Source organism: Salvelinus namaycush, unplaced genomic scaffold (assembly GCF_016432855.1).
Source record: "Salvelinus namaycush isolate Seneca unplaced genomic scaffold, SaNama_1.0 Scaffold41, whole genome shotgun sequence".
Taxonomy (NCBI): Eukaryota; Metazoa; Chordata; class Actinopteri; order Salmoniformes; family Salmonidae; genus Salvelinus; species Salvelinus namaycush.
Genome location: NW_024061098.1, coordinates 350,529 through 376,401, shown reverse-complemented (window position 1 = coordinate 376,401; position 25,873 = coordinate 350,529). Strand labels below are relative to the sequence as shown.

Here is a 25,873-nt window from a genome sequence, read left to right as displayed (position 1 = left end):
TTAATGCAGGAAAACTTACATCCATTTTACCTCCTTTCTACCAGTATGTCACATGTGCAACCAGAGGGGGAAAAAACAAGATCACTTTCATTCCAGAGACGTGTACAAAGCTCTCCCTCACCCTCCATTGGCAAATCTGACCATATATCTATTCTCCTAATTCCTGTTTACAAGCAAAAACTAAAGCAGGAAGTACCAGTGACTCCCTCAATATGGAAGTGGTCAGATGACGCGGATGCTAAGCTACAGGACTGTTCCGCTAGCACAAACTGGAATATGTTCCGGGATTCATCCCGGCATTGAGGAGAATACCACATCAGTCACCAGCTTCATCAATAAGTGCATCGACAACATCGTCCCCACAGTGACCGTATGTATATATCCCAACCAGAAGCCATGGATTACAGGCAACGCTGCCGCTTTCAAGGAGCGGGACACTAATCTGGACGCTTATAAGAAATCCTGCTATGCCCTTCGATGAACCATCACAGGCAAAGCTTCAATACAGGACTAAGTTTGAATCCTACTAACCTGCTCTGATGTTCGTCGGATGTGGCAGGGGTCGAAAACTATTATGGATTACAAAGGGAAACCCATAGAAGAGCTGTCCAGTGAAGCGAGCCTACCAGACGAGCTAATTGCCTTACATGCTCGCTTCGAGGCAAGCAATACTGAACCATGCATGAGAGCACCAGCTGTTCCATATGACTGTGTGATATTGCGCTCCATAGCCGATGTGAGTAAGACCTTTAAACTGGTTAGCATTCACAAGGCCAGACGGATTACCAAAACGCGTACTCAGAGCATGCCCTGACCAACTGACAAGTGTCTTCACTAACATTTTCAACCTCTCCCTGATTCTGTAATACCTACATGTTTTTAGCAGACCACCATAGTACCTGTGCCCAAGAACGCCAAGATAACCTGCCTAAATGACTACCACCCTGTAGCACTCATGTCTGTAGCCATGAAGTGCTTTGAAAGGCTGGTCATGGCTCACATCAACAGCATCATCCCAGAAACCATAGAGCCACTACAATTTGCATAACCTTCCAACACATCCAGAGGTGACCCAACCTATATTGCACTCCACACTGCCCTTTCCCACCTGGACAAAGGAATGCCTATGTGAGAATGATGTTCGTTGACTACAGCTCAGCATTCAACACCATAGTGCCCTCAAAGCTCATCACTAAGTTAAGGACCCTGGGACTAAACACCTCCCTCTGCAACTGGATCCTGGACTTCCTGATGGGCTGCCTCCAGGTGGTAAGGGTAGGCAACAACATATCAGCCACACTGATCCTCAACGTAGGGGCCCCTCAGGGGTGCATACTTAGTCCCCTCCTGTACTCCCTGTTCACCCATGACTGCGTGGCCACACACAACTCCAACACCATCATTAAGTTCGCCAATGACACAATGAGACCGCCTATAGGGAGGAGGTAAGAGACAACAACCTCTCCCTCAATGTGAGCAAGACAAAGAAGCTGATCATAGACTACAGGAAAAGGAGGGCCGAGCACACCCTCATTGACGGGGCTGTAGTGGAGCAGGTCGACAGCTTGAAGTTTCTTGGTGTCCATATCACTAACAAACTACTGTTAGGTTCTAAAACAGAGTAAAAACTCAACGGACGACTAGGAAAAAGCTCAAACCAAGTTTATTCACGCAATGGATCAAACATCTGCAAAGACAAAGACATGTTTACACAAGCACATATATTTATACCCTCCTTCCAGGAGTCAACTCCTTGCACATCTAGACAGTTGCTAGTCAGGAACTTAATAGGTTCCTCTCACTGGTCTAGTTGTCACACCCTGGCCTTAGTTTGTTTTCTTTATTATTTTAGTTAGGTCAGGGTGTGACATGGGGGATGTATGTGTTTTTGTATTGTCTAGGGTTTTTTGTATGTTTATGGGGCAGTGTTCAGTCTAGGTGTTTGTATGTCTATGGTTGCCTAGATTGGTTCTCAATTAGAGACAGCTGTCTATCGTTGTCTCTGATTGGGAGCCCTATTTAGGCAGCCATAGTCATTAGGTAGTTTGTGGGTGATTGTCTATGTCTATGTTGCATGTTAGCACTTAGTTTGTATAGCTTCACGTTCGTCGGTTTATTATTTGATTTTGTTTGTATAGTGTTCTTCGTTTTTTCATCTTTATTAAAGTAAAGATGTATTGCTATCACGCTGCGCCTTGGTCCTCCTCTCTTTCACTTTACGACGATCGTGACACTAGTCAAGGCCCCGCTTCCTCCTAGAACTGTCACGTTCCTGACCTTATTTCCTATGTTTAGTCTTGTTTAGTTGGTCAGGACGTGAGCTGGGTGGGCATTCTATGTTATGTGTTTCTATGTTGGGTTGTCAACTAGCCTGATATGGTTCTCAATCAGGGGCAGGTGTTTTACGTTTCCTCTGATTGAGAACCATATTAAGGTAGGCTGTTCTCACTGTTTGTTTGTGGGTGTTTGTTGCTGTGACTGTGTTTGTTCACCACGCGGTACTGTTTCGTTTCGTTTGTTCGTTGCTGTTTGTGCGTTCATTGTTTTATGTGTTCTCAAGTTCAGGTCTGTTAACGTCGTTTATTATTTTGTAGTTTGTTCAAGTGTATTTTCGTCTTCGTTATTATTATTAAAATGATTATGTATTCAACCCACGCTGCATTTTGGTCCGATCCTTGCTCCTCCTCAGACGAGGAGGAAGACGAGCGTTAGAGAAACACCCACCACCAAAGGACCAAGCAGAGTGGTAAAGGACAGCAGCAGCAGCGGCAGAAGACACAGGACTCATGGACTTGGGAGGAGATCCTGGACGGCAAGGGACCCTGGGCTCAGCCATATCGCCGTCCCAAAGCAGAGTTGGAGGCAGCGAAGGCAGAGAAGCGCTGGTATGAGGAGGCAGCGCGGCGACGCGGTTGGAAGCCCGAGAGTCAGACCCAAAAATGTCTTGGGTGGGGGCACACGCGGAGTGTGGCTAAGCCGGGTAGGAGACCTGAGCCAACTCCCCGTGCTTACCGTGGAGTGAGAGGGCGTCGTACTGGTCAGGCACCGTGTTATGCGGTGGAGCGCACGGTGTCCCCAGTACGCGTGCTTAGCCCAGTGCGGGCTATTCCACCTCGCCGCACTGGCCGGGCTGGTTTGGGCATCGAGCCGGGTGCCATGAAGCCGGCTCAACACATCTGGTCTCCAGTGCGTCTCCTCGGGCCGGCGTACATGGCACCAGCCTTACAAATGGTGTCCCCGGTTCGCCAGCATAGCCCAATGTGGGCTATTCCACCTCGCCGCACTGGCAGGGCTACGGGGAACATTCAACCGGGTAAGGTTGGGCAGGTTCGGTGCTCAAGAGCTGTTGTACTCCTTCACGGTCCGGTATATCCGGTGCCACCTCCACGTACCAGTCCTCCGGTGGCAGCCCCCCGCACCAGGCTGTCTCTCCGGGTTCTCTCTACAGTTGCTCCCGCCTGTCCAGCGCTGCCAGAGCCTTACTCTTCTCCAGCGCAGCCAGAGTCTCTCATCTGTCCAGCGCCGTCTGAGCTGCCTGCCTGCCCAGCGCCGTCTGAGCTGCCTGCCTGCCCAGAGCCGTCTGAGCTGCCTGCCTGCCCAGAGCCGTCTGAGCTGCCTGCCTGCCCAGAGCCGTCTGAGCTGCCTGCCTGCCCAGCGCCGTCTGAGCTGCCTGCCTGCCCAGCGCCGTCTGAGCTGCCTGCCTGCCCAGCGCCGTCTGAGCTGCCTGCCTGCCCAGCGCCGTCTGAGCTGTCTGCCTGCCCAGCGCCGTCTGAGCTGTCTGCCTGCCCAGCGCCGTCTGAGCTGTCTGCCTGCCCAGCGCCGTCTGAGCTGTCTGCCTGCCCAGCGCCGTCTGAGCTGCCTGCCTGCCCAGCGCCGTCTGAGCCGCCCGTCTGTCCTGAGCCTTCAAAGCCGCCCGTCTGTCAGGAGCCGCTAGAGCCGTCCGTCAGTCAGGAGCCGCCAGAGCCGCCCGCCAGACAGGAGCCGCCAGAGCCGCCCGCCAGACAGGAGCCGCCAGAGCCGCCCGCCAGACAGGAGCCGCCAGAGCCGCCCGCCAGACAGGAGCTGCCAGAGCCGCCCGCCAGACAGGAGCTGCCAGAGCTGCCAGCCAGCCAGGAGCTGCCAGAGCCGCCAGCCAGCCAGGAGCTGCCAGAGTCGTCAGTCAGCCAGGAGCTGCCAGAGCGACCTGTCACGCCGGCGATGCCGGAATTCCCCCTCAGTCCGGAGCTGCCCCTCAGTCTGGTGCTGCCCCTCAGTCTGGTGCTGCCCCTCAGTCCGGTGCTGCCCCTCAGTCCGGTGCTGCCCCTCAGTCCGGTGCTGCCCCTCAGTCCGGTGCTGCCCCTTAATCCAGTGGGGTTAATAGGGAAGGTAGCCATTAGGAGGAGGCCACGGAAGCAGGGATTAACTATGGTGGGGTGGGGACCACGTCCAGAGCCAGAGCCGCCACCGTGGACAGATGCCCACACAGACCCTCCCCTATAGGTCAGGTTTTGCGACCGGAGTCCGCACCTTGGGGGGGGGGGGGGGGGGGGTACTCCTGTACTGGTACTCCTCCTACCCCCCCCTAACCATCACTCCTGTGTTCCAATGGCACGCTGTGTTAGCTATTCCAAGTTTATCATTTTTAAAGGCTAATTGATCATTAGAAAACCCTTTTGCAATTATGTTAGCACAGCTGAAAAAATGTTGTCCTAATTAAAGAAGCAATAAAACTGGCCTTCTTTAGACTAGTTGAGTATCTGGAGCATCAGCATTTGTGGGTTCGATTACAGGCTCAAAATGGCCAGAAACAAAGACTTTCTTCTGAAACATGGCTATTCCATGCGAGAAATTGGAAAGAAACTGAAGATCTCGTACAACGCTGTGTATTACTCCCTTCACAGAACAGTGCAAACTGTCTCTAACCAGAATAGAAAGAGTGGGAGGCCCCGGTGCACAACTGAGCAAGAGGACAAGTACATTAGAGTGTCTAGATTGAGAAACAGACGCCTCACAAGTCCTCAACTGGCAGCTTCATTAAATAGTACACGTCTCAACGTCAATAGTGAAGAGGCGACTCCCCGATGCTGGCCTTCAACAACTTACATACGCACACAAACAACTACATCATATTGCCCACACCCCATCCCTAGTGCCTGCATTATTGCTTGCCACATGGCCTTACATTTGTTTGTGTCTGTCGCCCATGCTATTTCAATTATAAAATAATTTGATTATTCCATAGTGTTAATGATGATGGATTTCCAAGTTTTTGGTATACGTTTTTTCAAGACGAGTGATTAGAAGGGAATCTTCCATCCCATTGGGTATCTCACTACACCCCCACATACTATGTCTTGAAATATGCAGACAGACAAATTAAAAGTAAGTTTACATTGTAATACTTTTTACAGACAACTTTCTAGCTCCACCCATGACTTTTGACCTTCATAGCAATTCCAAGAAAGCATGGATTATTTAGTCATATTTTGTACACATGACTCTTCCGTGGTGCTGTAAACTTTGTGAATGTTGTCTCTTGTAAAATACAGTAAATTCTATACATTAGTTTATACTGGATTAAGAGTACAACTGTAATTGCGTTAGTTATGCTCCAACATCCCATCAATCTTGTGACAACATCAGTTCTTTTTAAGTCTTGGTTCCAATAGAAAAATATATAAACTAAGAGATAGGATATGCTCTCTGCAAGGTTTTGCATATCGTACCTATCATATGAAAATCCTTTTCTGACTCAAATAAGACTCCCTCAAGGTTGTCCAAAATTGCTTTTTAATTCTGTCACATGGAAATGTATTTCCTGTCACCAAGTCATTTACAGTTCATATGACTTCAGTTTTCCATGTGGCTAAATTTCTAGGTGTATTCTGAAAAGCTATCCAAGGACTGTTCCGTAGGGTTGTGTTTTTAAGGGAGTGATATTGGTTCTTGTAGAATACGTTTTATTTTCTTACATATTGTTATAGTGTTCTTAACTATGAAGTTGTTAATGTTCTTAGCTTAATCCTTTGAAAATAGACACGTGAAACAATTCTGGGGATGAGCATGCACATCTTCAATATGTACCCATTGTTCCTCTTTAGTGCATTTAACTATACGTCGCAAGTAAAAGCCTTGGTTCGCAAGTAAAAGCCTTAGAATTCCAAGTCTGGAAGGTTAAAACCACCCTCAGACTTAGTAAGATGTAAACCCTTTTTATTCTATGAATTTTAGTTGCCCATAAAACGTTGGGAGCCATGCCATTCTGAAGAGGTTTATTCTACCTGTAAGATTTATGGAAAGATTGTTCCATATAATTAGACCTGCTTTCATATTCTTGAGTAAAAGAATAAAGTTAAAGGATACTTACAGATTGTGAGTTATTATTTTTCTTTATCCTATTATCTTTATTTCCACATTAATTTTAATCCTGAGATTTTTGTGTATTCTGAAAATATGTTTAGCAAAGGGGGTATTGAGTTTTCAATATTGGTGAGGTATATCAGGAGATCATCTGCAAATGAGTTTAGTTTAGGACATATATATAATATCTTAATTACATTGATCTTTTTCAGCCGGAAAGTTGAAAGCTTCCAAAGTTTTGAATAGAAAAGGCCATTCAAGACGGCCAAAACCCTTTGACATCAACATCCATTATTGCTAAATCTCTCTTGTTTTTTTACGTATTGTGTTAAACTGAAACATGTTCTTGTATTTGTTTTGTAAGTGTATTTTTAATAAACCCTGTTTGACTGACATGTATCAAGTCTGGTGAGACTTTTTCCATTCTATTGCTTATGAAGTCTATAAATCAGCAGGGGACTCCAGATTTTCCTTGTTTTAATATAATTGAAATAACTGTTTGATACATGTAACTAGGAAGTACTGAATTGAGTGACATGTGTTTTGTCATGTGTAAATAGGGGCGCTACTTTGTCCCAAAATGTTGAATAGAATTCTATGTGAAAGCCATCCGTTCCTGGTGCTTTTCTCCATGTGAATGTTTTAACAGTATCTAATATTTATTTTTCGGGTGATCTCTGTTTTTACTGAATATTTTTTTGTCTACTGATAATTGCTATAGGATCCATCCAACTGTTGTTTAATTCTGATTTATATACAGTGGGGCAAAAAAAGTATTTAGTCAGCCACCAATTGTGCAAGTTCTCCCACTTAAAAAGATGAGAGAGGCCTGTAATTTTCATCATAGGTACACTTCAACTATGACAGACAAAATGAGAAAAAAAATCCAGACAATCACATTGTAGGATTTTTTATGAATTTATTTGCAAATTATGGTGGAAAAAAACTATTTGGTCACCTACAAACAAGAAAGATTTCTGGCTCTCACAAACCTGTAACTTCTTCTTTAAGAGGCTCGCTCCTCTGTCCTCCACTCGTTACCTGTATTAATGGCACCTGTTTGAACTTGTTATCAGTATAAAAGACACCTGTCCACAACCTCAAACAGTCACACTCCAAACTCCACTATGGCCAAGACCAAAGAGCTGTCAAAGGACACCAGAAACAAAATTGTAGACCTGCACCAGGCTGGGAAGACTGAATCTGCAATAGGTAAGCAGCTTGGTTTGAAGAAATCAACTGTGGGAGCAATTATTAGGAAATGGAAGACATACAAGACCACTGATAATCTCCCTCGATCTGGGGCTCCACGCAAGATCTCACCCCGTGGGGTCAAAATGATCACAAGCAAAAATCCCAGAACCACACGGGGGGACCTAGTGAATGACCTGCAGAGAGCTGGGACCAAAGTAACAAAGCCTACCATCAGTAACACACTACGCCGCCAGGGACTCAAATCCTGCAGTGCCAGACGTGTCCCCCTGCTTAAGCCAGTACATGTCCAGGCCCGTCTGAAGTTTGCTAGAGAGCATTTGGATGATCCAGAAGAAAATTGGGAGAATGTCATATGGTCAGATGAAACCAAAATATAACTTTTTGGTAAAAACTCAACTCGTCGTGTTTGGAGGGCAAAGAATGCTGAGTTGCATCCAAAGAACACCATACCTACTGTGAAGCATGGGGGTGGAAACATCATGCTTTGGGGCTGTTTTTCTGCAAAGGGACCAGGACGATTGATCCGTGTAAAGGAAAGAATGAATGGGGCCATGTATCGTGAGATTTTGAGTGAAAACCTCCTTCCATCAGCAAGGGCATTGAAGATGAAACGTGGCTGGGTCTTTCAGCATGACAATGATCCCAAACACACCGCCCGGGCAACGAAGGAGTGGCTTCGTAAGAAGCATTTCAAGGTCCTGGAGTGGCCTAGCCAGTCTCCAGATCTCAACCCCATAGAAAATCTTTGGAGGGAGTTGAAAGTCCATGTTGCCCAGCAACAGCCCCAAAACATCACTGCTCTAGAGGAGATCTGCATGGAGGAATGGGCCAAAATACCAGCAACAGTGTGTGAAAACCTTGTGAAGACTTACAGAAAACGTTTGACCTCTGTCATTGCCAACAAAGGGTATATAACAAAGTATTGAGATAAACTTTTGTTATTGACCAAATACTTATTTTCCACCATCATTTGCAAATAAATTCATAAAAAATCCTACAATGTGATTTTCTGGATTTTTTTCTCTCATTTTGTCTGTCATAGTTGAAGTGTACCTATGATGAAAATTACAGGCCTCTCTCATCTTTTTAAGTGGGAGAACTTGCACAATTGGTGGCTGACTAAATACTTTTTTGCCCCACTGTACATCTTCATAGAAGCTTTTCAAATGGTCTATTAGCGTTGTTGTTTCTAATTACTGCATTTGTATCCGTTTCTTATAACTGGTTTAGCATGTATTCATTTTGTGACAGCTGTGAGATATTTACCAGTTATATTTGCTATTAAGTAGTATGCTTTATTTGAGTTTAACCTGTAGTTAGTTGTTGGCTCTCTTCAAAAGTAAAAGATCTCATACTTGCTTAAATTCAGAAATTGTATTTTCTTCTTTTATGTCCACATTTGTAACATTAAAGGTTATTTTTTCCTTTAAATATTTAGTACATTTTGGGTCCAGAAGTTCATTCTCCAAATTCTGTCGCTAAGTGTATTTTCTATTGGTGTAATTAAGCACGACACCGGAGAATTATACTATATCATAAAAAGATTTTATTCAGTAAATTGTTATAAAAATGTAGTCAATTCTTGAATTGCTTTTCTTACTTTGAGAAAAAAATGTTTTTGTCTTTTGCAGTTGTGAATAGTAATCTCCAGGGGTTCCTATAAATTATTTGCTGAGATTACATTTTTCATCCTCTTGAAGGCTCCCTAAATGTCTCTTTTTTATTACTATTACTACTTTATTGTCTATCAATTTTATCGAATGTATGATTGACCTGCTAAAATAATAGTTCCTGTCTGGATTTGATCCAATATAGTTTGAACTCTATCTAAAAACACCAGATTTGGCACCTGATGGGATACACAATGATCCACCATGTAAGGTACAATTTCATTTACACCACTTAACTTACTCATCCATTTTCCTTCATTCACACACACCTTATGCCTCCGCACACCCATTCTCACCCATTCATATGCACAGACACATGCGCCCACACACACTTTATTTATTTTTTTATTTTTATTTATCCGTTATTTTACCAGGTAAGTTGACTGAGAACACGTTCTCATTTGCAGCAACGACCTGGGGAATAGTTACAGGGGAGAGGAGGGGGATGAATGAGCCAATTGTAAACTGGGGATTATTAGGTGACCGTGATGGTTTGAGGGCCAGATTGGGAATTTAGCCAGGACACCGGGGTTAACACCCCTACTCTTACGATAAGTGCCATGGGATCTTTAATGACCTCAGAGTCAGGACACCCGTTTAACGTCCCATCCGAAAGACGGCACCCTACACAGGGCAGTGTCCCCAATCACTGCCCTGGGGCATTGGGCTTTTTTTTTTTTTTTTTTTAGACCAGAGGAAAGAGTGCCTCTTACTGGCCCTCCAACACCACTTCCAGCAGCATCTGGTCTCCCATCCAGGGACTGACCAGGACCAACCCTGCTTAGCTTCAGAAGCAAGCCAGCAGTGGTATGCAGGGTGGTATGCTGCTGCTGGCACACACAAACACATCCATAGAATAATGATTGACAAACATGTTATATTTCCTCTTTTATATTGCATTTTCGGTGTCCATGTATCTCATTTTTAGGTCTTTTTTTTTTTTACCCCTTTTTTCTCCCCAATTTTGTGGTATCCAATTGGTAGTAGTTACAGTCTTGTCTCATCGCTGCAACTCCCGTACAGACTCGGGAGAGGCAAAGGTCGAGAGCCATGCGTCCTCCGAAAAACAACCCAACCAAGCCGCACTGCTTCTTGATACAACGCACATCCAACCCGGAAGCCAGCCGCACCAATGTGTCGGAGGAAACACCGTACACCTGGCGACCTGGTCAGTGTGCACTGCGCCCGGCCAAGGATATCCCTGCCAGCCAAACCCTCCCTAACCCGGACAACGCTGGGTCAATTGTGCGTCGCCCCGTGGACCTCCCGGTCGCGGCCGGCTGCGACAGAGCCTGGGCTCGAACCCAGAATCTGTGGTGGCACAGCTAGCACTGCCTTAGACCACTGGGCCACCCGGGAGGCCCTGTGTCCATGTATCTCATTGGCATCGGAGAATTCTAGCATTACTTCTTAGAAATAAACAGTTACTTTTGACAATAGAGTCTAGATTGTATTTGGGGGAGGGGACAAAAGTAGTCTCAATTTACGATAAGCTGGTCTTGGGTATCACTGTATGTAGCCTAGTGCGCTCTCTTTCAACTGGAAAGGTCTCCTGCAACCTGTTCAGGGCTTCATCGTTGCTTATGAACTCCATGCTCTGTGTTCTCTACCATACCCACAGCACTGCCGGGATTCGGAGTTGAGACTTCATTCCTTTTTCCTCCGGTGACTGTCTGATCGGAATGAATTGCTTGCGTTTTTTCCCTCAGCTTAGCAGACAGGTCCAGGACGAATCGAATGGACTGGCCTTGAATTTTGATCTCCTTTTGCCCAATCTAACATTCAATCTAACTGTAACTGAATGCCTCGATTAGAGGTCGACCGATTATGATTTTTCAACACCGATACCGATTAATCGGCCGATTTTGAAAATGTATTTGTAATAATGACAATTACAACAATACTGAATGAACACTTATTTTAACTTAATATAATACGTCAATAAAATCAATTTAGCCTCAAATAAATAATGAAACGTGTTCAATTTGGTTTAAATAATGCAAAAACAAAGTGTTGGAGAAGAAAGTAAAAGTGCAATATGTGCCATGTAAGAAAGTTAACGTTTAAGTTCCTTGCTCAGAACATGAGAACATATGAAAGCTGGTGGTTCCTTTTAACACGAGTCTTCAATATTCCCATGTAAGAAGTTTTAGGTTGTAGTTATTATAGGAATTATAGGACTATCTCTCTCTATACCATTTGTATTTCATTAACCTTTGACTATTGGATGTTCTTATAGGCACTTTAGTATTGCCAGTGTAACAGTATAGCTTCCATCCCTCTCCTCGCTCCTACCTGGGCTCGAACCAGGAACACAACGACAACAGCCACCCTCGAAGCAGCGTTACCCATGCAGAGCAGGGTGAATAACTACTCCAAGTCTCAGAGCGAGTGACGTTTGAAACGCTATTAGCGCGCACCCCGCTAACTAGCTAGCCATTTCACATCGGTTACACCAGCCTAATCTCGGGAGTTGATAGGCTTCAAGCACAGCGAAGAGCTTCTGGCAAAACGCAAGAAAGTGCTGTTTAAATGAATGCTTACGAGCCTGCTGCTGCCTACCACCGCTCAGTCAGACTGCTCTATCAAATCATAGACTTAGTTATAACATAATAACACACAGAAATACGAGCCTTAGGTCATTAATATGGTCGAATCCGGAAACTATCATCTCGAAAACAAGACGTTTATTCTTTCAGTGAAATACGGAACCGTTCTGTATTTTATCTAACGGGTGGCATCCATAAGTCTAAATATTGTTGTTACATTGCACAACCTTCAATGTTTTGTCATAATTACGTAAAATTCTGGCAAATTAGACTCTGCGTGCAATGAACGCAAGAGAAGTGACACAATTTCCCCTGGTTAATATTGCCTGCTAACCTGGATTTCTTTTAGCTAAATATGCAAGTTAAAAAATATATACTTCTGTGTATTGATTTTAAGAAAGGCATTGATGTTTATGGTTAGGTACACATTGGAGCAACGATACGCACCGCATCGATTATATGCAACGCAGGACACGCTAGATAAACTAGTAATATCATCAACCATGTGTAGTTAACTAGTGATTATGATTGATTGATTGATTGTTTTTTATAAGATACGTTTAATGCTAGCTAGCAACTTACCTTGGCTTCTACTGCATTTCGCGTAACAGGCAGGCTCCTCGTGGAGTGCAATGTAATCAGGTGGTTAGAGCATTGGACTAGACTAACTGTAAGGTTGCAAGATTGAATCCCCCGAGCTGAGAAGGTAAAAATGCCTGAACGAGGCAGTTAACCCACCGTTCCTAGGCCGTCATTGAAAATAAGTATGTGTTCTTAACTGACTTGCCTAGTTAAATAAAGATTAAATAAAGGTGTAAATTTTTTTTTTTTTAACGATTGTTATGAAAACTTGAAATCGGCCCTAATTAATCGGTAATTCCGATTAATCGATCGACCTCTAGCCACGATGCCTGATTTCTATAGCAAGCCATGGCCACGTGACTCACTGTCTGTAGGAACGATACATTTCATGAGCGGGGTGTACCTAATAAACTGGCCACTGAGTGTATAGTGCACTACTTTTGACCAGAGCTCCATTGACACAGGTCAAAAGTAGTGAACTATGAAGGGAACAAGAATAGGATGCCATTTGGGACGGCCATTGACTCGTATGGTGAATAAACAAAAGTATTGTCGACGTTAGCTCTGACCCTGACCGTGTGGTTTACTCCAGGGTGAAGTTTCCCCATAGGTACAGATCTAGGATCTGCTCACCCTCCCCCAATCCTAACCTTAACCATTAGTGGGGGTAAATGCTAAACAGACCCATGATCAGCATCTAGAGGCCACAAACTAACACAGTGTTTGATTTACTCACTTGACCAGCTGGAAGGCCTCAGGGAGCACGTCGGCGAAAGCAGTACGGTAGACAATGGCATTTTTCCTCTTACAGTTCTGAATGACATCATTGGCGAGGTAGAACAAATTGAGACGGTGAGAAGCCTCAGCTGCCAGGAGAAAGGAGGGAGAGGGAGAATAGTTGAATTGAAAACTTAAGTGATAGAACTGTACAAAAAATTGAGCATGACACGTGTTACACACACAAATACCATACAACTTCCTATTTGTCTAGCCTTTCAGTACCCGACACTGACACTACTACAGCATTAGGCTTATATAGGTAACTGACAAAATAAAAAGGTAACACCAGTGTCTTAATAGGGCGTTGGGCCACCACAACAGCTTTAATGAGTCTTGTCCTAGATTCTACAAGTGTCTGGAAGTCTATTGGAGGGATGCGACACCATTCTTTCACAATCAATTTTATAATTTGCCGTTTTGTTGATAGTGATGGAAAACACCGTCTCAGCCACCACTCCTGAATCTTCCCGTAAGTGTTCAATTGTGTTGAGCTCTAGTGACAGACAGCCAATGGCATATGGTTTCCATCGTTTTCATGCGCATCAAATCATTCAGTGACCACTCGTGCCCTGTGGATGAGGGCATTGTCATCCTGGAAGAGACCCCTCCCACCAGGGTAGAAATGCTTCACCATAGGTTGAAGGTGATCACTCAGAATGGCTGCGTATTTATTGGTGCCCTCTAAGGGGTTGACTGGACCTAAACCAAGCACCCCACCTACTTTCAATATACTTTGTATCCCTCGTTTACTCAAGTGTTTGCTCTATTTTGGTAGTTACGTGTACATTGCCTTCTCGTAACCTAAGGCTAACTTGCCTGCGTTTCGTACAAACTAGGCTACTCTTCATCCTGTCCTGCACTGATTGAAACCATGTTTTGGGTGGTTTAACAGATGCAGGCCGAAAGCCTTGCACCGGGTCCAAGATACCCTGGCCTAAGATACCCTGGCCTAGAGCCTGGGCTGTTCCACTTTCAAAGGCTGTGACACAAAGCTATACCCAAGGCCAAGTAGGCTCTACATTTAAAAACGATAAAATAAGAAAAAAAATATGCTTATCTTCCCTGCTTTCCCATCGTTGTCAAACTAACCCCAACCTCTCAATACCTTTAGCAGGTGATGACGGCATCATTGTCACCGATACTGTTATGGTTCTATATAATACTGTAATGAAACAGGCAGGGAGCAGGTCTCGAACCCTCGACCTCCTAGCCCGAGGTCCGGCGCGCTATCGACTGTGCCGCAAAAGCATGCTCAAGCGGCAGAGTCGATTTCCGCGCTTATAAACCCAGGGTCGTTACACTACTCCCTCCTTTCAAAGAGCGCGTCCTCACGCTAGCTTGCGACTTTACGTCTTACAGGAACGCGCTCACCGGCCAAGCACACGCACTGTCGTGGATGCGAGGTCCGATCACTTCCGACACCAATGTAATGAAACAGCAGGGAGCAGGTCTCGAACCCTCGACCTCCTAGCCCGAGGTCCGGCGCGCTATCGACTGTGCCGCAAAAGCATGCTCAAGCGGCAGAGTCGATTTCCGCGCTTATAAACCCAGGGTCGTTACAATACCAAGACAAAGCATTTTTTCGAGGGTCCCATTAGCTTTCAAATATCTGCAAGCCATCTCCTCAAAAAATAGTTTTCAAAGATTTCACCTGCGTTCTAAACAAAGCAGCATTTAATAGGCTACAATGACATTTAGCCACACTATTATTCAAATCAAACTCCCAAAGCGGTTGAACAACTACAGTTAGCTTAAAAAGTATTGGGACAGTGACCCATTTTTTTTATCTATTGGCTCTGTACTCCAGCACTTTGGATATGAAATGATACAAATGTAAATATGAATAGAATATGTTTCTAAACACTTCTACATTAATGGGGATGCTACCATGATTACGGAAAATCCTGAAAGAATCCTGAATATTGATGAGTGAGAAAGTTACAATAACAAGTGAGGTTAGCATTTGGGGGGGGGATGACATGATGATTTCTGCCATAGAAACCCTTGGGTGGGCCGCCTAAGCCTTTTTTCGGGACACCAAAGTCCAAACTAATAACAATATATATATTTTTTAAATGGGATGAAAAAATGCTTTCAGTTAAACATAAATGACTACAACCAAATATAAACTATTTGGTAAAAAAGATAATGGACCTACAGTGCCTTCCGACAGTATTCATATCCCTCGACTTTTTCAACATTTTGTTCCATTAACAGCCTGAATTTAAAATAGATTACATTTAGATTTTGTCGTCACTGGCCTACACACAATACCCCATTAATGTCAAAGCGGAGTGATGTTGTTCGACTTTTTTTCAAATTAATACAGAATTAAAAGTTTAAAGTATTCAACGCCCTTTGTTATGGCAAGCCTAAATAAATTCAGGAGTAAAAATGTGCTTAACAAGTCATATAATAAGTTGCATGGCCTCACTCTGTGTGCAACAACAGGGTTTAACATAATTTTTTAATTACTACCTCATCGCTGTACCCCAAACATACAATTAGCTGTAAGTTCCCTGAGTCGATGAGTACATTTCAAGCACAGATTCAACCACAAAGACCAACCAGGGAGGTTTTCCAATGCCTCGCAAAGAAGGGCACCTATTGGTAGATGGGTAAAAAAAAGACATTGAATATCCCTTTGAGCACGGTGAAGTTATTAATTACCCTTTGGATAGTGTATAAATGAACCTAGTCACTACAAAGAGACAGGCGTCCTTCCTAACGGAGTTGCCGGAGAAGAAGGAAACCGCTCAGAGATTTCACCATGAGACCAATGGTGACTTTAAAACAGAGTTTAATGGCTGTGATAGGAGAAAACTGAGAATGGATCAACAACATTCTAGTTACTACACAATACTAGCCTAATCGACAGAGTAAAAAGAAGGAAGACTGTACAGGATACAAATATTTTTGCAACAGGCACTAAAGTTCTACTGCAAAAAAATGTGGTAGAGCAATTAACTCCTGAATACAAAGTGTTATGTTAGGGGAAAATCCAATCCAACACATTACTGAGTACCACGCTCCATAATTTCAAGCATAGTGGTGGCTGCATCATGTTATGGGTACGTTAAGAAGTTTTCCTGGACAAAAAAGAAACACAATGGTGCTAAGCACAGGCAAAATCCTAGATCAAAACTTGGTTCAGTCAGTCTGCTTTCCACCAGACACTTGGAGATTAATTCACCTTTCAGCATGACAATAACCTAAACCACAAGACCAAATCTACACTGGAGTTGCTTACCAAGACAGTTAATGTTCCTGAGTGGCCTAGTTACAGTTTTGACTTAAATCTACATGAAAATCTTTGGCAAGACCTGGGGGAAAAAATACATGTTTTCACTTTGTCATTATGGGGTAATGTGTGTCGATGGGTGAGAGGAAAACATATATTTAATATATTTTTAATTCAGGCTGCAACAACAAAATGTGGAATAAGTCAAGGCAGTGTTTCCTCTGCATTCATTTAAGTGTGGCGATGCGCAACGGCAGACAATCATTACTGCCACACCAAAAAAAGCATCCTATTTCTTCCAAACATAGTTTTCCAAATAAAGTTCTGTAACTAGCACATTCGCTTTTCTTGGTAAATATATCATCTGTCTGGGTTCAACACAGTTCTGAAGGTTATTTAGCTCTGTGAGTTGTGGCAGGCAACTCAAGAAACACAGCGTGCCAGTGACCAGTGCTCGATACAGACGCTCTGCGGCGCGAAACACAATTCACTTGGATCGCTTCAGAATGCACCTACGCGAAAAACGGCACGCCAGGAACCAGCAGGCAATACAGAAGCCCTGCAGAGCGTAACACAATTCACATGAATCACCTGAGTGCTTCTGCGAGAGAAACTGCAAGAAAGGTAGGTTAGCCAACTAGTTAACTACATAAGCTAGCTATAACCTAAAACTCTACTATCATTTAGATCTATAATATTGCTTCCACAATTGTAACAACAATTAGCCACCCCAAATCCACAACAATTTTTTTATTTCACCTTTATTTAACCAGGTAGGCCAGTTGAGAACAAGTTCTCATTTACAACTGCAACCTGGCCAAGATAAAGCAAAGCAGTGCGACAAAAACAACAACACAGAGTTACACAAACGTACAGTCAATGACACCATAGAAAATAACAATAGAAAAATCTGTGTGCAAGTGTAGAAGAGTAGGGATGTAGGCAATAAATTGGCCATAGACGCAAAATAATTACAATTTAGCATTAATACTGGAGTGATAGATGTGCAGATGATTATGTGCAAGTAGAGATACTGGGATGCAAAAGAGCAAGAGGGTAAGTAATAATAAGGGGATGAGGTAGTTGGGTGTGCTATTTAAAGATACAGCGATCAGTAAGCTGCTCTGACAGCTGATGCTTAAAGTTAGAGAGGGAGATAAGTCTCCAACTTCAGTGATTTTTGCAATTTGTTCCAGTCATTGGCAGCAGAGAACTGGAAGGAAAGGCAGCCAAAGGAAGTGTTGGCTTTGGGGATGACCAGTGCAATATACCTGCTGGAGCGCATGCTACGGGTGGGTGTTGCTATGGTGACCAGTGAGCTGAGATAAGGCCGCGGATTTACATAGCAAAGATTTATAGATGACCTGGAACCAGTGGGTTTGGCGACGGATATGTAGTGAGGGCCAGCCAACAAGAGCACACAGGTCACAGTGGTGGGTAGTATATGGGGCTTTGGTGACAAAACGGATGGCACCGTGATAGCCTGCATCCAGTTTGCTGAGTAGTGTGTTGGGGGCTATTTTGTAAATGACATCGCCGAAGTCAAGGATCGGTAGGATAGTCAGTTTTACGAGGGTATGTTTTAGAGGTCGACCGATTAATCGGAATGGCCGATTAATCGGGGTCGATTTCAAGTTTTCATAACAATCGGAAATCGGTATTTTTGGGCGCCGATTTGTAAATTTAATAAAAATAAAAATAAAATATATTTTTTTTTACACCTTTATTTAATCTTTATTTAACTAGGCAAGTCAGTTAAGAACACATTCTTATTTTCAATGACGGCCTAGGAACGAGGCAGAACGACAGATTTTTAACCTTGTCAGCTCGGGGGATCCAATCTTGCATGGATTACAATGCACTCCACGAGGAGCCTGCCTGTGCCGCGAATGCAGTAAGCTAAGGTAAGTTGCTAGCTAGCATTAAACTTATCTTATAAAAAACAATCAATCAATGACTGTCATTGTTCCAATGTGTACTTAACCATAAACATCAATGCCTTTCTTAAAATCAATACACAAGTATATATTTTTTAAACCTGCATATTTAGCTAAAAGAAATCCAGGTTAGCAGGCAATATTAACCAGGTGAAATTGTGTCATTTCTCTTGCGTTCTTTGCACGCAGAGTCAGGGTATATGCAACAGTTTGGGCCGCTTGGCTCTTTGCGAACTAATTTGCCAGAATTTTACGTAATTATGACAACATTGAAGGTTGTGCAATGTAACAGGAATATTTAGACTCATGGATGCCACCCGTTAGATAAAATACGGAACGGGTTTAGAGAGAAATAGTTGACGTGTTATAATTCCTGTAATAACTTGCGGCTGAACTTGACAGGGGTTCCTTCGTTATTTTACCGTTCATGTCTTCCATAGAGAATGTCTTGATCTACTTCAAATAAGGTCTGTGTTTCGTGCAGGCTTAAACCGCCTCGACGTTTTGATACCCGTGTAAATCTCACTAGGATAAGGTAACGTTTGTCAACATATTTTCATAAATCCACATTTTTTTTTATCTTCGCTTATATTTAGCCAATATTGATCAGAGTTACCTTGTCCTATGGATATCTACACAGTTATAAAATTGGCAAGGTGGTGTAAGCCTACACGAAACACAGACCTTATTTTAAGTGAATCTAAAAAATATCCTATGGAATAAATGAAGGAACCGCTTTTCAGATTTTGCTAGGCGTCATGGGAATTATGACTCGCACTTTGGTCGTCAATTCGTACCATGCCCATTATTAAAAAAGGATTTCCTGCATATAGAGATGACAGTTTTTGTTTTCAACATTCATCACAGGTAACTTAAACTCTATTTTTATTCAAACAGTTGAGAGTATTTGTCTCCTAAGCAGACTCTTCAGTATCATTGTCACTTCAGAGCTGTGTGTGTGTGTGTGTGTGTGTGTATTTATGTATTATATTAAGTTAAAATAAAAGTGTTCATTGTTCATTCAGTATTGTTGCAGTTGTCATTATTACAAAAATGTGTGTGTGTATGATATATATATATATAATTTTAATTTTTTTATAAAATCGGCCAATTAATCGATATCTGCTTTTTTTGTCCTCCAATAATCGGTATCGGTGTTGAAAAATCATAATCGGTCGACCTCTAGTTTGGACCATGGAAATCGCAATGTAATCACAGTTTTGAATCGCAATATATATATAGAATTGTAATACATATCGTATCGGCACCTAAGTATTGTGATAATATCATATCATGAGGTCCCTGGCAATTCCCAGCCCTATTAGCCACTATGACATCAACATTGTTATTCTCATAGAGATCCTATAGGTCATTTTCAATAAAAAGTCACAATAAGGTGCAGAGTGTTCGATTTGCCTGCTGGGGGCAAGGACACCCCCAGCTTCGCTAAAACCATTGACAACTGCATGCCATTTTAAGGGATTGTTAAATAGATGTTAACTATGAAAAGCCAACTGACATTTACTCCTGAGGTGCTGACCTGTTGCACCCTCTACAACCACTGTGACTATTATTATTTGACCCTGCTGGTCATCTATGAACATCTTGGCCATGTTCTGTTATAATCTTCACTCGGCAGAGCCAAAAGAGGACTGGCCACCCCTGAGAGCCTGGTTCCTCTCCAGGTTTCTTCCTAGGTTCTGGCCTTTCTAGGGAGTTTTTCCTAGCCACCGAGCTTCTACATCTGCATTGCTTGCTGTTTGTGGTTTTAGGCTAGGTTTCTGTATAGCACTTTGTGACATTGGCTGATGTAAAATGGGCTTTATAAATACATTTGATTGATTTATTGTAATATCACCTCTTGAAGAGCATAGTCAGAACTACACATTTCTGATTATTCCATGCAAAACAATTGCGCACATTTATCTCTATCAGAGTTATACAGCAGGTAACCGCATGCTTTTCATGATCAGTAAACATCAATTGATCATGTACTTTCAGATACGTTAGAGTAGCCTTACGATATCTCTCAATATTGGCAACCATTAATTGGATATTTGAGTGACATAAAATAAAACTATACCTGACAAGTATGAGTGGTTTAGGTTCATTTCCCCGTCCCTTGTGGGGTTTGCCTGTCAAGCAGCAGAAGCATTTGCCGATGCACTGTTAGCTGATAATGTTTCCTTTGCAAGATACCGGTAGAAACTTTGTACAGTTGGCTAAACATAGTGGTAAGTAGACCTAACATACTTTTTTCTCCAACCAACGTAGGCCTGCCTACCTAGCAAAGTTAGCTAACATTATCCCCTTTTCAACAGTGCTTAATCACAATTGCTGCTGACAGACATGATAGGCTACATTGATTCATAGACCACGTCAAATTGGTTAACTAGCTAATAACTGATCACGTCAATATGGCTAGCTAGTTAACAAGCTAACTTTCAGGGGATAAACAGGGTACAAAACCTTAAACACCCTCCTAGTATTGATTCACCCATTGAATGGAACACATACACAATCCATGTCTCAATTGTCTCAAGGGTTAAAAACCCTTCTTTAACCTGTCTCCTCCCCTTTGTCTCCACTGATTGAAGTGGATTTAATAAGTGACATCAATAATGGATCATAGGTTTCACCTGGATTCACCTGGTCAGTCAGTCATGGAAAGAACAGGTGTTCTTAATGTTTTGTAACACACAGTGTTTAGTGGTAATGACAGTAGTCATACTGACAACTTTACCGATGTCAAGCTTTCCAAAAGCCTAATCTCTGATGAAGCAAGCTAAATGACACGTTTGCTTAACTAGATCATGTCTGCGGGTTTTCACTCATCCCTTGTACTTGATTGATGAATTAAGGTCACTAATTAGTAAAGAACTCCCCACACTTGGTTGTCTAGGGCTTAATTGAAAGGAAAAAACAAAAACCTGCCAACACTAGGCCCTCCATGGAATGAGTTTGACACCCCTGCACTATAACATCACCAACACAGTTGTTCGAAAGTCATATATAGGCTAAAGAGGTAGGCAGTTAACCACCATTAGCCTACATAATAAAGACAGTTATTCTGATGTCACACCATAAAAGGCAGACACTAACTCTAAGGTTTCAGGCCTACATTGGGCAAGTTCGTTTGCATGGCCCAATTTGTACATTTTAGATCATCAGTCCTTAAGTGAAATCTTCACCCACCCAGGGAAATGGGCCATGAAAAACAAACTTGCCCTTAAGGCTAGAGGTCGACCGATTAATTAGGGACGATTTCAAGTTTTCATAACAATCGGTAATCGGCATTTTTGGACACCGATTGTGGCCGATTACATTGCACTCCATGAGGAGACTGCAAGGCAGGCTGACTACCTGTTACGCGAGTGCAGCAAGAAGCCAAGGTAAGTTGCTAGCTAGCATTAAACTTATCTTATAAAAAACAATCAATCTTAACATAATCACTAGTTACCTGCACATGGTTGATGATATTACTAGTTTATCTAGCTTGTCCTGCGTTGCATATAATCGATGCGGTGCCTGATAATTTCTCTTCGAATCACAGCCTACTTTGCCAAACGGGTGATTTGAGCGCATTCGCAAAAAAAGCACTGTCGTTGCACTAATGTGTACCTAACCATAAACATCAATGCCTTTCTTTAAAATCAATACACAAGTATATATTTTTAAACCTGCATATTTAGTTAATATTGCCTGCTAACATGAATTTCTTTTAATTGGAAAATTGTGTCACTTCTCTTGCGTTCCGTGCAAGCAGAGTCAGGGTATATGCAGTAGTTTGGGCTGCCTGGCTCGTTGCGAAATGTGTGAAGACCATTTCTTCCTAACAAAGACCGTAATTAATTTGCCAGAATTGTACATAATTATGACATAACATTAAAGGTTGTGCAATGTAACAGCAATATTTAGACTTAGGGGTGCCACCAGTTAGATAAAATACAGAACGGTTCCGTATTTCACTGAAAGAATAAACGTTTGTTCTCGGATTTGACCATATTAATGCCCTAAGGCTTGTATTTCTTAGTGTTATTATGTTATAATTAAGTCTATGATTTGATATTTGATAGAGCAGTCTGACTGAGCGGTGGTAAGGCTTGTAAGCATTCATTCAAACAGCACTTTCGTGCATTTGCCAGCAGCTCTCTGTGCTTCAAGCATTGAACTTCAAGCAACTCCTGAGATTAGGCTGGTGTAACCGATGTGAAACGGCTAGCTAGTTAGCAGGGTCGGTGCGCGCTAATAGCGTTTCAATCGGTGACGTCACTCGCTCTGAGACTTGAAGTAGTTGTTCCCCTTGCTCTGCAAGGGCCGCAGCTTTTGTGGAGCGATGTGTAACGGTGCTTTGAGGGTGGCTGTTGTCGATGTGTCCCTGGTTCGAGCACAGGTAGGGGCGAGGAGAGGGACGGAAGCTGTACTGTTACACTGGCAATACTATAGTGCCTATAAGAACATCCAATAGTCAAAGGTATATGAAATACAAATGGTAGAGAGAGAAATAGTCCTATAATTCCTATAACTACTACCTAAAACTTCTTACCTGGGAATATTCAAGACTCATGTTAATAGGAACCACCAGCTTTCATATGTTCTGAGCAAGGAACATAAACGTTAGCTTTTTTACATGGCACATATTGCACTTTTACTTTCTTCTCCAACACTTTGTTTTTGCGTTATTTAAACCAAATTGAACATGTTTCATTATTTATTTGAGAATAAATTGATTTTATTGATGTATTATATTACGTTAAAATAAGTGTTCATTCAGTATTGTTGTAATTTTCATTATTACAAATATATATATATATATATATATATATATATATATATATATATATATATATATATATATATAAATCGGCTTTTTTTGGTCCTCCAACAATCGGTATCGGCGTTGAAAAATCATAATCGGTCGACCTCTACTTAAGGCCTACATCATACCATTTTTAAGCATATCCTACATCAGCTGCTGGTGCGTAAAGGCAGGGGCTCACACTAGCAAACAGTCATGGTTTTCTGAAAAACTCAAGAGAGCTCCGCCTCCAAAGCAACCACTTGTTCCTAAACTAGGTCTGTAAAGGCATCATGTAAATGGACCCATTCACCAAGCTGCATGGCAATACACCTTTACACATCTCAGCTGTTGCTTGGCCCTTCAGTGTAGGCTATGGATGATCACTCAGCGTAATAAAAGCCCATCACTGTCGATTGAGGTTCCATCAGCATTTGTTTTACGACAACGTATACAGAATAAGCATAATTAGGCTATTACACAGCAATGAAAGTCACATCTGACACTGCAAACACAGGGCCTGCCACCTGACTGAAAATTCAATCATTGAATTTCAGTGATACTTGAATACAGTGCATGTGTAGTGCAGTTCTGTACATGAATAGAAGTCATAAGCATTGACAGAGATACAGTAATGTGGACGAATAGGTAGCATAATGACCCAACCCATCCATTGGATCCTTCACAACCAACAACATGTTTCAATATTATCAGGTATGTCATTGTTTTTTCTCCCCCAGCCTTTCACTCTCACTCCCCGCTCTCTTTCACCACAATCACTGAATTTCCCACTCACAGAAAATGACCTTAAAAACGGCAATCTGCAGTTGTTACATCCATTTTGGGACTTGTAAATTCATGATATGTAGGCCTACCCATTGACTCTGGAAGAATATAACCTATATAAGCTCCAATGTTTATAAATGTAAACAAACACTATACATCTTCAAAACATACAGTACCAGTCAAAGGTTCGGACACGCCTACTCATTCAAGGGTTTTTCCTAATTTTTACTATTTTCTACATTGTAGAATAATAGTGAAGACAGCACAACTATGAAATAACACATATGGAATCATGTATTAACCAAAAAAGTGTTAAACAAATCTGAATATATTTTATATTTTAAGTAGCCACCCTTTGCCTTGATGACAGCTTTGCACACTCTTGGCATTCTCTCAACCAGCTCCATGAGGTAGTCACCTGGAATGCATTTCAATTAACAGGTGTGCATTGTAAAAAGATAATTTGTGGAATTTATTTCCTTCTTAATGCGTTTGAGCCAATCAGTTGTGTTGTGACAAGGTAGAGGGGTATACAGAAGATGGTCTTTTACCAAACAGGGCTAAGCCTATATTATGGCAAGAACAGCTCAAATAAGCAAAGAGAAACAACAGTCCATCATTACTTTAAGACATGAAGGTCAGTCAATCTGGAAAATGTCTATAACTTTTAAAGCCTTTATGGTTGAATTGCTGCAAAGAAACCACTACTAAAGACATGGAGATGAGTCAATCTTGAAAATTTGAAAAACTTTGAAAGTTTCTTAAAGTGCAGTCACAAAAACCATCAAGCACTATGATGAAACTGGCTCTCATGAGGACCGCCACAGGAAAGGAAGACCCAAAGTTACCGCTGCTGCAGAGGATACGTTCATTAGAGTTACCAACCTCAAAACTTGCAGCCCAAATAAATGCTTCACTGAGTTCAAGTAACAGACACATCAACTGTTCAGAGGAGACTGCATGAATCACGCCTTCATGGTTGAATTGCTGCAAAGAAACCACTACTAAAGGACACCAATAAGAAGAAGAGACTTGCTTGGGCCAAGAAACATGAGCAATGGACATTAGACAGGTGGAAATCTGTCCTTTGGTGTGATGAGTCCAAATTTAATATTTTTGGTTCCAACCGCCGTGTCTTTGTGAGACGCTTAGCAGGAAAACGGATGATCTCCGCATGTGTTGTTCCCACCGTGAAGCATGGAGGAGGAGGTGTGATGGTGTCGGGGTGCTTTGCTGGTGGACAAATATGTAGTAATTTATTTAGAATTCAAGGCACACTTAACCAGCATGGATACCACAGCATTCTGCAATGATAAGCCATCCCATCTGGTTTGCGCTTATTGGGACTTTCATTTGTTTTTCAACAGGACAATGACCCAACACACCTCCAGGCTGTGTAAAACTGCTGATCAAACCTGACGCACGCGTGCGCCATCGCACGCATGTTGATTTTGTACGCCACACACCAGACACGACCAGGACACGCAGCATGAAATATCAAAACAAACTCTGAACCAATTATATTCATTTGGGGACAGGTCGAAAAGCATTAAACATTCATGGCAATTTAGCTTGCTGTTGCTAGCTAATTTGTCCTGGGATATAAACATTGGGTTGTTATTTTACCTGAAATACACAAAGTCCTTTACTCCGACAATTAATCCACAGATGAGAAAGGAATTCGGTTTACCGTTATGTCATCTCTCCTCCTTCCTCAGGCTTCTTTTTTACTTCTTTGGACTTTATATGGCGGTTCGCAACCAACTTTACGGTGTTACCAACTTTATTACCACAACCGACTGGGAGTGTGGACGTCAGTCCATTTTTCAATCTCCCACGTGGGTATATGCTTCAAAAAACCAATGAGGAGATGGGAGAGGTGGACTTGCAGCGCGTTGAGCGTCACAAATAGAACCAATTTTTATTTTAGCGCATGGTCACGCAGACGCTCGCTGAGGCGCACGAGCAGTTTGGTT

The 25,873-nt window shown here is 42.5% G+C and overlaps 1 protein-coding gene across 5 annotated transcripts in view; it reads right to left on the bottom strand.

Moving 5' to 3' along the window:
• Positions 1-25,873, bottom strand: part of LOC120041150 (regulation of nuclear pre-mRNA domain-containing protein 2-like) — a 62,565-nt gene that overhangs the window by 33,811 nt on the left and 2,881 nt on the right. For all 5 annotated transcript variants that reach the window (XR_005475842.1, XR_005475839.1, XR_005475840.1 and 2 more), the window contains exon 2: positions 13,092-13,221. Coding sequence is in view for 1 of the 5 variants with exons in the window: in XM_038986108.1 (XP_038842036.1) it covers positions 13,092-13,221 (130 nt within the window). In the remaining 4 variants the exon portion in view is untranslated. The remainder of the gene's footprint in view (positions 1-13,091; positions 13,222-25,873) is intronic.